General features: G+C 27.0%; 1 protein-coding gene across 1 annotated transcript; it reads left to right on the top strand.

The window, feature by feature from the left end:
- The first annotated feature begins 9,490 nt into the window (after positions 1–9,490).
- LOC107405722 (beta-amyrin 28-monooxygenase) lies at positions 9,491–13,419 on the top strand. Its single transcript, XM_048463229.2, has 3 exons — positions 9,491–10,568; positions 12,579–12,766; positions 12,878–13,419. The coding sequence occupies exons 1-3, from the start codon at positions 9,587–9,589 to the stop codon at positions 13,175–13,177; spliced, it is 1,470 nt and encodes a 489-aa protein (XP_048319186.1). The 5' UTR covers positions 9,491–9,586; the 3' UTR covers positions 13,178–13,419.
- The last annotated feature ends 753 nt before the right edge of the window (positions 13,420–14,172 follow it).

Genomic DNA, 14,172 nt, shown 5'->3' with positions numbered 1-14,172 from the left:
GGCTTTTTATATTGTAGCTGTCAATATACATCCCTTTATCTTTTTTATTTTTTTTATTTTAGTGTTTAATTTGATTTTATCTATTTAAAAATAAATAAATAACATTGTTAGTTTTTCTGTTATATAATATATAAGATTTTAGTATATATGCCTAATTGGATGAGTATTTTATTATATTTTATTATTATTGTATTCTAATTATTGTATTTTTATATTATTTTACTATATTAATTATCTCATATGTCAAAATTTGTATTCTAAATTAAAAATTTACAGTTTCCGTAACCTTATCAATATCGACATATCTATTGATATTTCTGTAAATTTATACCTTCGATATTTTTATCGATATCAATATTTTCTTTACTTATCTTAATACCATATAAAATTTCTGGATAATTGAAAATTATTGATCTTTTTCCTATCCTTATTTTGAAATGTGAAATATAAGAAATAATTATTAAAAATTATATCTCTTTGATAATTTTGCATGCAATTATTAATATATCATCCATATGAGTCTTATATTAAATGTAATTATTTGTGTTGATAATTATTATATAATATTGGTTACTTGTGTGCAAAGTTATTATTTTTGATGATTGATTTTGACACGATACTTACGGGTTTTTACTTGACAACATTCTAGAAATATATTATTTATTAATTTTACAAAGAATATATTCTTTATACAATTTTATAATATTTATAATATAATATTTATTATTTATTTTATATGCATATTTGTATTTAAGTATATATTATAATTTATATTTACTTTATAATATTTATAGAAATATTAAATAATAGTAAAAACACAATGGGTAAATAGACAGATAAATATAAATAATATTTATTAATTTTTTAATAAATTTTTTCATAAAAATTGAAGGAATTGATATGTATATATGATGAAAATTTCAATAAATATTATATTATTATATTTTGATACCAAAATTTTAAAATATGGAAATTTCATAAAAATTTTGATTTTTAAACGCTTGATTATGATTCGTGCATGTAGAAGTAATGTTATCATCCCTGAAGTTGCAGAGCTGGAGGCAAATCCTTAAAGCTCTTGTTCCTCTTCTTCTTCTTCTTCTCACCACTCTTCCCATTCCTTTGTTTCTCACCAACTCTCTATATCTTTTTTCTTTTTCATTATTCATTATATTTTGTTAAAGTGAATATTACGATGGTCTCATAGCAGGAAATGAATCTGCTGCACATAAGGATTTAATATTAGCTTTAAGGAATCAGTTATTACTGGATACTAGTGAGGTGTATTTCGACACTACCAATGGCAATGGGTGAGTCGATGATACCCGGTTGCGAATTCCGATCAATGAGTTTTTCTTATGGTGAATGATCATGTTGTAATGTCTCAAACCCATGATGAACGACAAAGTAAAACCAGCTCTAATCTCCATTATAGTCCATTTTTATGCAAACCCAACTAACCAAAGAAAAAACACACATAAGCTAGTTTGATTTTAAAAATCTAAAATAAAAGAATATTTTCTATATATATTTCTTTAAAAAAAAATTTACAAATCAAAGAATAACTATGAAATCAAGAGGAAAAGAGATAACCCCAAAACTTTTTTGAATCAGACCTAAACACAGACAAACATAAATCGTCCAAAATCCAATAATAGGATACCAGAAAAAACATAGAATATCTGAAATGAAATCTATAAAGCAAAGCTGACAAGTTCAGAAAATGGATAACAAATTGCAAATGCATTTCTAACACTGCAAAGCAACCAATGTAAAAGTATACATTATTTCTACAACAAATAAAAAAGAGAGAGGGATATTGAGTTGGAGAAGATGAAATTTAAGATTTTAGGGTTTGATGAAAAACAAAAATTGAATGGAAATGCTGGACGAAGAACAAAAAAATAAATAAATAACATTCATGTTATTTTTAATTTTCGTTGAGGATAGAATAGATATAGAAGGGTAAAACAAAAAAGATTGAAAGAGAAAACATGGGTATTGGGCCACATTCTCCTTATTTTGTAGACCCCTTGAGTCTCTATCAAGATTTTATAATTTAGGAAAGCAACCATGGGGTTGGCTACCTGAGCTGTGGCGTGTTCTGCCTTTTTTGGTTCACTGAAAACCCCTTTTTCTGGCAAAAAGAGACAAAAAAAAGTAACCTGATAAACCCATGTTGAAGGAACCACACGCCATTGATTGGAAAAACCTTTAATATTTTTAGAGTAGGTATTCTCATGCTACCTGTATAGAGTCCTGGTAGATGGAATACTAAACATGTTGTTTTGGAACTTCAGGTGAGATTTAGTTGACTTTTGATTGTGAATGCTCCAACTTCGAGCTCACAAGCACTTTGTGTTTTTTTTTTTTTAAGGGTTCGAAAAACTGACACGTTGATTTAGTGGCCAATTTTTCAATTTTTTTCTTTTTCTGGTTGCATTTTTGATGAGATTAATTTGGGATATATTCCTCATGATTTTCTTAATGATGTCACTGCTGACAACTTGGGATTTTTTTTTTTATTTTTTTTCGGTTTAACTGGGGAGGAAAATTTTTAGAATTAAAATTTAAAGGTAATGGATGGTGATCATTTTTTGTCAAGTTTGTTGTGCTTAAATACAATTCTCTACTATGAATGTGGTTGGGATTACAATCTTGGTACATTATGTATTTTTTTTTTTTTTTCCACTTTGAGGTACAACGGAAAATATATATATCAAAACTTAGCTCTAGTTCAATCAACTTAAATGAAGTGGGACTAATCAATTTAATTGAGATTGAATTATTTTGAAGTCTAACTAAATTAATTAAGGTAGACTTTAAAATAATACAGTCTAATTTAATGTAGTAAAAAATAACAAACAACCCATGAACAGAGTTACCCTCAACCAATAGAACTCAAAAGTCGAAAGCTTCTTCTCATGAGACTGAACCTTTTGATTGATACTTGGTAGAAGCCAAGGAAGACCGCTCATTAATTCTTCACTTTTTATCCCCATCAATTTGCATATATAATTTGTCATTGTCTCCTAATCTTCCTACCTATTTTTATTTTACCATTTATTTAATTTCATTAGTAAATTAAATTAAAATCCAAACTCGTTGGAAATCTTCAATATGAAATTAAAAACCGTAATTGGTTTTGAATTTTTTTATTTTTTTTCAAATATTCCAATCAAAAGAATCATATTGTCAATCACGACCCTCCTCAATTCAAGATTCTGATATTTGTAATTTGGTTTCCTATTAATTAAATTTTCTAAGTATTTAAAAAAAAAATTGAAAAGAAAAGAAGAAGAAGAAGAAAGAAAGAAGGAAGGACTAATCTTGCATTTTGGAGTCTACTTGGCCAGGCGGAACGGTCTCCCAGGCCTGACAAGCGGCTATTACTACTCTAAGGCCAAATGACTCAAACACATGGATTACTCGTACGACTTATTAATATTTATATAAAACAGATAAATACATGGATCATCCGGAGTAATTTGTTTAGGAACTCAATTTATAATTTTGTAATTGACAAAAAAAATAAAATTTTAATTTGTGAGTGAGTCATCTAAATTTATTAAATATTAATGCATATAAAACATATTTATTAAATTGCCCGGATAGATAAATGCTCACTCTGATGTCAATTACCAATTAATAAAAATTAGTAAACAATAATAAAATTTTTAGCAAAAGAATAAATAATAAAAACGCTTTTTTAAATTTCCTAACATTTTTAAATGATACAGTAAATGCAATATATTGTCAGACATCATATAAATTTTTATTTTTTAATTACATTTAGATGAGCAACCTATAGTGTTGCCCAAAATAAAAAATAATAATAATAAAAAAAAGGAGAAACGCTATTGCCAAAAAAGAGGAGCAACTTATAGTTTATTTTATCCTTCAAACAAAAAAGGAAAAAAAAAAAAACTTATAGTTAATAAATATACCTAATTTTTTTTTGGACTTCATAAATATAAACATATATTCTTCGAATGAGATAAGCATCAGATATGTTAGACTGAAAGGTTTGCTACCATAAAAAATTAAAAAAAAAAAAAAAAAAAAAGAAGACCCATAATGCGGTGTATATTGATAAGCAGATTTCCATTTTATGAAATTTAGTGCATATGCGAGGAAATCATTTATTAAAGAAAAAATTTGAATAATTTCTCTGCTTGACCAAAAACAATCAAAACTTTATATATATATATATATATTTTTTTTTTTTTGGGAGAAAAATCAAAACTTTATATTGTCTTCACTTACATCTGCCACTTTATTATTTATATCTGCCTCGTGGGTAATTTTGCGCTTATTTAATCAAATTTCGATCTATAATTCCAACCGTTGGCAAATAATTAATGAAGGGACGAAAAAAATGAAACAAAACTATAGAAGTTAGCTATAAATTAACTTAGCTTTATTTTTTACTTTAGAAGAGAAATAGTCTCTAAATTGCTATAATATTGAGAATATATCTTTTATTCAAGATTAAAAATAATAATAACAACATAAAAAATGGTCCCCTGAGTTTTATTTACAACGACTCCCTTTTTTTTTTTTTTTTTTTTTTTAATCTCAACCGATGAAAGTCGGGAAAATGAAATCAAAATTAAAACCTACCAAGAACTGGGTGTTAACAACCCACGGTTTCCTTCCTCTTCTGACACAATATTAATAATAATAATAATAATAATACTTCTATTTATCAAATTTAATTTACCAAATGACATAATATAATATTTTAGAGTTCATTTTTTTCGGAATTCACTATATAATTTTTGTGAACTATTAATATATTATGACATAATTTGATAAACCCTACCACTATTAAAAAAATTATTATAATAAAGATCTGATGGATTTTGTCTTGCTAATAATAGATGGATTACTCTTACATATTCATTTGATCTTTTTATGATTCATTTTTGCTATGATATAAAGTTGAATTCCGATTTTTTTATAAAACTTAAATTAATAGAAAATATAACATCATTTCTTCACACACACACACACACAATATTTTAATATATTATTAAATTTATATTTCATCATTTTTAAAATTTAAATATTAATTTTTGATATAATAATAGCTGCTAAAAAAAATTTTGATATCAAAACTATTAAATGGTCCTGATATTAATATAATTATTTATATCTATTGATATTATATGTATATCTGCTCAGCAAAAAAACACAAAAAATAAAAAACTACTTGATCTGGGTTTACTTTAGGACTGGATCTTCTAGTCTACGCGTTATATCTTATTCTTTTATTTAATAATTCAAATTAATAATCGAAGATTACAAAAAAAATTATAGATCCTATATCCATGCTTCATTGTCTTGGTTTTTGAAGTATATGGTCCAAACCAAAGCGCACATATTGCATATATGTGTATATATAACCTCTTTTGATCTGCTCGGGAAAAAAATAATAATAATAAAATAAAATAAAAAGATGCTTGATCTGGGTTTACTTTAGGATCCAGGGTGGCCTGGCCTGACAGCACATCCCAAAGGCCAAAAACATTTTTCATGTTCAAATAACTAATTATTTTGATTAGAGGCGGGTCGCTTGGTTAGGATCTGTATTTATATTTTTTGATTAATAAAATAATCATTAAATGGATGGTGTGTATATATATATATATAAAAGAAAACAGCCAAATTGAGTAACATTATTTAATTCCTCTAAAGTGGATCTCGAGTAGACTCGTTCCTTACCATTTGGTTTGGTATGTTTATTTACTTGAAAATGTGATAGTCACATATGAAAATATTAAATTAAAAGTGATCCATGTTGGTAGAAATAATTAAATTTCAGAGTCTATATTTTTATAATTTCTACATATTTATAATTTATGAAAATACAAAAGGCTATATATATATATATATATATATAAACTGTTAATACATAAAAGGTGGTTATCGTAATTTTCTCTTTTACAACATAAAAAAAAAAAAAAAAAAAAAAAAAAAAAAAAAACATACCTACAAATTAGCCACTAAAATTTTCTTGCGTCTATATCAATTCATTTTCTACTTCAAGTTCACATGTGAACAAGCAGCAGGCTGCATGACTATGAATATTGTTCAACTCCAGCAATTTCAAAATGAATTAATATTGAAAGATTGAATACAAACTTAATTTAACATAACTGGTACGCAAATTGAATCCCAAATAAATTATTTTATAGAGTTATTCCATGATTTTTTAAACATTAATTTGTCAGCTTATAGTATGAACTAAAACATTATTCAAATATATATATATATATATATATATATATTAAAACATAATGGCTGTGCAGGTGTTTAGTGGTATGGACCGGCCTCGATTCACATCCACAATTTGAAGGCCAATTAAACACCCACTCTTGCCCAAGGTCAGCAGAGCCCACCAATCCACCATGGATGGAAAGCAAAATATTATTTTAACGCATAAAAATTGTAGATATTATGACCAAGAAAATAGATACATATTACAGATAAATTATCCCCCTACTCAGAAAAATAGAGCAGTGACCCAAAATCTTATGAAAATAATGCAAATCAACTGCTTTTATGGTCATTTGTTAGATGTGAATCTCTGACGAAGTGACTGGATATCGCATTAGTCCAAGTCAACTATGTATTTTCTCTTGGGTGTTTGGATACTAATGAACTCCCCTTCCGCTCCATCTAGTATATCAAGTTATCTATGTATTATTATTTGATCAATTAGCATATTAATATAACCTAATTATTAATAAATCAACTTTTAAAATGATAAATGTAAATAAATATAAAGCAATCCAATAATGATATATATATATATATTTAATTGATAATTTAGTAAACTACATGATACTTTTAATATTATTCTTTCCTTTTTGACAACAATAGAGATTTTATTGTCTTTTACTCCCAAACAAATAAATTAAGTTCCAATAAAATAAAATAATAACAATAATTTAAGAAATATATATATATATATATATATATATATATATATATATATATATATATTTAAGGAAAACATCAATAGTTCGTTGCTTAATGGATACACTTAAGCATGTAAAACAAGGTTCCAGCAAAATTAGCTCTTTCTAAAGATTGTTCTTCCCGATAGATCATTCCTGTATACTTTTGTTTCTATGCGGTTTTAGCTCTCCTCATTACCCAAAAACAAAATTGGCTCTTATTTACCCAAAAAAAAAAAAACAAAAAAACAAAATCGGCTCTTCTTCAATCCAAATAACAATATTATCTCATCAAATTAATCTGATTGATCAGGATGTTTTTTTATTTTTGTTTAAAGAAAATTGTATAGTTGTATATGTAACTATACATAATAAGGATGGATGCAGATAACAGTGAATTACGTCCTGTTATACATACATACGACTAAGTACAAAAGAAAAAAAAAATTTAAAAATAATGAAACTCCATAATTTTCTACCTTCCATATATCCTTTAGAATTGTTTTGTTTTAATTTTATACATGTTTAAAATTAATTTCGATTAAATGTTCATGGCCACTTTTTTTGTTTTTTTTTTTCCTCATATAATTCTGAAGTAGAACTTAGATTCCTCAATTCTACATCTATGTTATATACATACATCCATATATATGTATCTTAATTTGCTGGAGTATCTATAATGTGTGAATGCCTCCTTAATTTCAAATGACAAAAATTAAATTATTTTCTATTTGCATTTGCCGTGAAACTCTAGATAATAATAGATAAGATTAAACTGAAATTGAAATTATAATAATGAGATCAAAACTATTGTAGCATTGGACCTTTTCATGTAGAGTAAGAAAAAATAAAAAAAGTGGTGGCCGCTTCCGTGTAGAGCCATGGCTTGCGTGCTAATGTCATGTTCTTTACTTATTTATTTATTTTTGGGCCACTTTTCTTGCATCTTAAATTTATGAATATTGAATGAGAACACGATATGATTGATTGTTGGTAGACGCTTTGCTGTAATTGATTGAGGTCAGACCTTTACTTGTATCTGATTTTTTTTTTTTTTTTTGATTGGGAGAGATAAATTCATTATTAGACTTTAAAAGAGGTATTTTCAATCTAGAGTTTAATGAATTTAAAATAAATTATAAATTTTAAAAGATTTCATAAAAAATTTATAAGAATCCAAAAAAATATTTGGAATTAAGGCTGAATTTCATATTGACAATTTTATTCACAATTTCACTGTTAAAATCCTTTCAAATCTATTAAAATCCATCATTTTTTAAAATTTTTTAAAATTAATAATTTTTTAAATATCATTAGATTTTAAAAGAATTTTACAAAATCCTAATTGAATACACCTGGATTTTAATGAACTTTTATAAAATCCACTAAAATATAAATTAAATATCATTGGACTTGTATAGACTACTTTCCAATCTAAATCGAATATCTTCAAACTTTTAAATACTTTTAAAATCATTCAAACTCTAGATGAAATATACTATATAAATTTAAAACGTGAGATCATTCCGAAATACGCTATTCCAAAAAGCTTTCTGAGGTCATTGACTGTTGAAGATATGCATTATTTTAAACCCATACAAGACTTCATATTTTTATTGTTTTATTTATTTTTGAGTGTGGGGGGTTTGGTTATAAGGATTTTTAATGGTAGAGTTGTCTAAGTCTTTTGGGAGAAATGGTAAAGTAAAAGGGATGATTTTTTATTTTATTTTAGAGAAATGTCATTATTTTAAACCCGTACAAGACTTCATATATATATATATATATATATATTTTGAATGTGAGGGTTTGGTTATAAGGATTTTTTATGGTAGAGTTGTCTGAGTTTGGTGGGAGAAATGGGAAAGTAAAAGGGATGATTTTTTTTATTTTTATTTTAGAGAAATGTCATTATTTTAAATCGTACAAGACTTCATATTTTTATTATTTTATTTATTTCGAGTGTGAGGTTTTGGTTATAAGGATTTTTAATGTTAGAGTTGTCTAAGTTTGGTGGGAGATATGGGAAAGTAAAAAGAGATGATTTTTTTTTTTATTTTTTTTCAAATTTTGGAGTAATGTCAGTCTCATAGATTTCATTTTTTTTTTTTTCATTTTTGGATTAGTCGTAGATATCAACTTCTTTACCAATTTATTGAAAAGATGATATGTGGTTGAAAAAATAATATAAAATATAGTAAACTCTTAAATACATAAGTCAAATTCAAATATAGGCCAATAAAATATTATTAAGTCAAATTCAAATATAGGCCAATAAAATATTATGTATAACTTTGTGTTTAGAGTTGTCCACTAAGATTAAAATTCCATATTAACCATAGACTACGCATTGGCCTTGTATACATTAGCACTTCAAAAAAAGATCCAATAAGCAATGGACTGTAAAATAGTCCTTGATCCAAGGGTTTGCCTGACGGATTCACAAATTTAACCAAAAGAAATAATAAATAACAAAACTACAAAAATAAAATATTTAAATAGTTTTCCCCGTTGCCCCCATCTATATAAGGACATGCCTAGCTGCTTTCACTTCAACCATAACAAGTTACCTTCCCTTCTGTCTTCTAGCTCAGCTAGCTAGCTAGCTATCTAGCCAGAAAATGGACATTTTTCTTCTTTCCTTTTCTCTAATCCTCCCAATATTCTTTGCCATCTTCATCTTTCATGCATTGAAGCCAAAATCCAATGGGAAACCCGAAAAACTTCCTCCGGGAAGTTTCGGCTTCCCGATCGTCGGCGAAGCCATTTCCTTCCTGTATCAAAACCATGACAAATTTATATCCCATAGAATGGAAAAGCACTCATCAAAAATCTTCAAAACCAATTTACTAGGAGACCCTGTTGTTGTTCTCTGTGGAACTGCAGGGCACAAATTCATCGCTTCCAATGAGCTTCAGATTTTCCAATCATGGCGTCCACAATCCATGCAGAAACTCTTCCGCTCCTCAATCCAACCGCCATCCTCTTCTTCTTCTTCTTCTTCTTCTTCTTCTTCTTCAACCTCGATAACCCGCGAAACCGAGAAGCAGATAACTCGAGCTCCGGGTTTTATGAGAACTGATGCTCTGGTTCACTACGTAGGAATAATGGATGGTGCAGTTCAAGAACATTTGAAGAACCATTGGGTTGGTAAAGAAATAGTTAACGTCCATCGTCAAGCACAGTTGTTGTTTTTAACTCTGGCAGGTAGATTTTTCATGGGACTCGAAGATTCAGCTCGGATCGAAAAGCTTTCGAATTTGATGCATAATATTATGCTCTCACTTGATGTTCTTCCTCTGAATGTTCCTGGAACTAGTTTCTATAACGGAATGAAAGCCGCGAAAGAGGTGAGACAGGAGATTCAGTTGTTGATAAAGGAGAAGAAAACCGCCATGGATAATGGAGCTCAGATGCAGGACATTTTGTCTTTCATGATTAGCAGACCGGATCCAAGCACTGGGAAACCATTGTTAGATGCGGATGTTGCTGATAAAGTCATGGGTTTGCTATCTGGTGCTTTTAACTCTCCCTCCATTAGTATCTCTTTCATCATGAAGTTTCTTGGAGAAAGACCTGAGATTTATGAGAAAGTTCGATATGGTAAATCTTTATTATTATTATTATTATTATTATTTTAATTTATGAGTTTACTTTTAATTTTCATTGAAAAACACCAACTAAACTTTATAATTTATGGTGGTAAAGTGCTAATCATAACTAATGGGACCACGCTGTATGTCAGGTAGTATTACATACTGCATTAGATGAGTCACTTTTGACTTTTGAAAAACATAAATCCTTAATACAAATCAATTAGTAATAGACATGCGACATGCCACATCATAATAAGTCTTAATGGTAATTAATAATTATTTCTACTATTAATGACAAATAAAATTTAAAGTTCATTATTTGTCATGGGAATAATTATTATTAGAATTTATCATAACGTTTCTTCCAAAAACATCTGAGATTTATTGAGAATGTTCGAACTGGAATATATAATTTTTGTTTTATGTTTTATTAAGGGTTAAACTTTATGAGTTTTGTTATTTGTGTTGAAGTGGTAAATGTTAACTGGAGCAATTAATTCTATTATTATAATTTTTTTTATAAAGCTTTAAAATAAAATCCATTAAAGATAATTGTTTAAATTGCTATTGACATATAGATTCTATTTGTGATCTTTCATTAATGATAATAAATAACATTTTTCAAACTTTATGGATATTGCTAACTATAGCATAGTTGTTATTATCTTACGGTACACGATATGATATATTTGATATGTATCATCATAGATAAAAAAAATGATACGTATCTTGAGTGTATTAAAAATTGCATTGTATCATCCGATGCACGACATGTTTAGTACAATACATGAGAATTTAACAAAACAATGCCATCTTATGTAAAATTGTCTAAGTTTAGCTAAAATATGTATTGTTTTTATAAAGAATAAGCAGTGTAGATTTATTGACATCTAAGAATGTAGATTATGATGCCATTGAAAATGAAAACTTAAATATTTAGAAAGTTGATAGAACTTTTATATGACTAAATAATGATGTTTATAGTTTACTGTATTTATGTTTTTATCTATGGTTAAGATGTATACCATACAAGGATTAGGAAAGGGATTTTTTGGGAATATCATAAACATACATGACTAATATGCAAAGGAAAACCTATAATTTTATACATATTGTAATTACAAAGGGTATCATACGATACACGATATGTTACAATGTATGATAAACATTTTTCACAAAACGTACACATTATGACATACATTTTGACAATTATAGCTAATACATGGGACTATTCAATTATTAATATGATGTATTTTAAATTGTTTTTTACATTTTAAAACTTAAACATGTACAGGGGAGGTGAACTATCGATGATATTCATAAGGGTTAGCTAGCAGTGGCAAATAAAATTCAAGTATTCTTTATTCATCACCGTTTAAAGGGGGTGTTGAATTATAAATTAAAAATAAAATAAATTTACTAGCTAGCATATAGTTAAATTACTACTTCTTTCTAAAGTTTAAGTTAATGAAAAATAAATTTTCAAAAATAAAATAAATTAACTAGCTGGTATATAGTTGAATTACAAATTTTTTTAAAAGCTTAAGTGGATGAAAGATGAATTTTCAAAAATAAAATAAATTAAATAGCTAGCATATAGTTGAGTTACGACTTCTTTCAAAATTAAGCTTAAGTTGATAGGAGATTGATTTTTATTTTATTTTATTTTTTTCTTTAACACTCTCCTTTATATGTAAAGCCATTTTTTTTGAGTTTCTTTTTGTTTTTAATTTTTTTATTTATTTTTTTGAATGAATTTGTTCAGTTTTAAACTTTAAATATTTTAGATCACTGAATGATATCAAATTAAAATATCATTTCTTACCAAAAGTTAAACCAATGAGAGTTGAATTTCCATTTCTTTTATATTTTTTTCCTCTAACACACATAGATCCCAATAATGAAGGATTTTGATGGTGATCAATAATATTTTCTTTATATATATGTTAACCAAAAAAATAGAAATGATTGACTGAGAATTGACCCGAGATGTATATAATTGGCTATTGAAAAACAGAGCAATTAGAAATTGCAAGCTCCAAACAAGTTGGTGAGGCACTTACTTGGGAAGATGTACAGAAGATGAAGTATTCATGGAACGTAGCACTTGAAGTAATGAGGTTAAGACCACCAATTCGAGGTTTCTTTAGAGAATCCTTAACAGACTTCGAGTATGAAGGTTATACAATTCCTAAAGGATGGAAGGTACTCAAATTAAGTACTACTTTCACATTTCATTTTTGCAATTCTTTTTTCCAAACAAAAGCCCAATAAAATTAAATGTTTTTCTTGGTACATATTCTTTAATTTTTTTAGGTTTATTGGACGGTTTGCTCCACAAAAAAGGACCCAGAGTGTTTTCCAGAACCAGAGAAGTTTGATCCAACAAGGTACGAGATAGAAGGTCCTCCACCATACACCAATGTCCCATTTGGTAGTGGTCCTAGAACTTGTCCAGGAAAAGACTATGCTCGTCTCCAAATTCTCACTTTTCTCCATCATGTTGTCAAAAGGTTCAGTTGGGAAGTGATGAATTCTGACTGCAAGGTTTTGGGAGGTACTAATCCGGTGCCGTATGAAGGTGTTCACGTACGCCTCCATAGCTCTTCCGTGTAGTGCCCATTTAATAGGACACTACAAAATTTTAGGATATGTTTGGTTTATGGAATAAATAGTGAAATAGAATAAGGATTTTTAAAATTTTAATTCTTTTTTTATTTGGTTGAATTTTTAAAATTTGCATTATCTATTCCTATAGAATCTTAATTCCTTAAAATAAGGAATTATTATTTCTTCTAAAAGGTTCAGAATATGTATTTTCTAAAATAAAATAATACAAAACACGCTATTTTATGTTCTTTTTTTTATACTTTGATATTTTTTTTAATTTCATATTAACTTTTTTGTTTTTTTTTCTACAAAATTAAATAATAGAAATAGATATTCTATTCCATATTTTTTATTCCTAGAAATTATTAATTCTTAATTTATAAAAATAGTCATTTTCTTAACCAAACGGAATCTCAGTTTTCAAAGTTTTTAATAATTATGATTCTTTTGAATTTCTTCATAAACTTCCTTTTCTAGTTTTATTTTTATTTCAAGTTAATCATTTTTAATATAAAGTAGATAATTTTATCCAAAATTAATAAGTTAAAAGATCATAATGCCCATCTAATTAAAGCGCATAAGTTAACTTTACAACTTTTGAAATTTAATTTGTACCTAAACAAGCACTTATCATATCCCTAAATTTATCTTTTACACGATAAAATTTACTGAAACAGAGGAACCCATTATGGATTGCTCAATATACTAATCTACCTCTTTTCTTTCTCTTATGATTGTGGGAATTCACTAGGTAATGTTACATAGCTTGGTAACCAAAAAAATCATAAACAAATTTCTCTGGTAGTATATCAAATTCGTCCAACCGTTCTAAGTAAAATTGCTCACAGTTTGTTTCTTTTGATTTTTTTCTTCTGTTTTCATAAAATTCAAGTATATATGTATACGCTCTTAAATATGATTATGGTTTTTTTTTTTTCCTTTTTTTTTTTTTGGTTATAATAATGGTTTGAGAGCTTCGTATATGATAAATTATATTTATT

The sequence above is a fragment of the Ziziphus jujuba genome, chromosome 12 (assembly GCF_031755915.1).
Source record: "Ziziphus jujuba cultivar Dongzao chromosome 12, ASM3175591v1".
NCBI classification, from domain to species: domain Eukaryota; kingdom Viridiplantae; phylum Streptophyta; class Magnoliopsida; order Rosales; family Rhamnaceae; genus Ziziphus; species Ziziphus jujuba.
Note: the sequence above shows the minus strand (reverse complement) of the source record. Positions and strands in the feature narration are given on the sequence as shown.

Coding starts and splice junctions, on each gene's coding strand:
- LOC107405722 (XM_048463229.2), top strand. CDS start 9,587: ATGGACATTTTTCTTCTTTCCTTTTCTCTAATCCTCCCAATATTCTTT. Junction 10,569..12,578: donor TTATGAGAAAGTTCGATATG/GTAAATCTTTAT, acceptor ATTGAAAAACAG/AGCAATTAGAAATTGCAAGC. Junction 12,767..12,877: donor CAATTCCTAAAGGATGGAAG/GTACTCAAATTA, acceptor TAATTTTTTTAG/GTTTATTGGACGGTTTGCTC.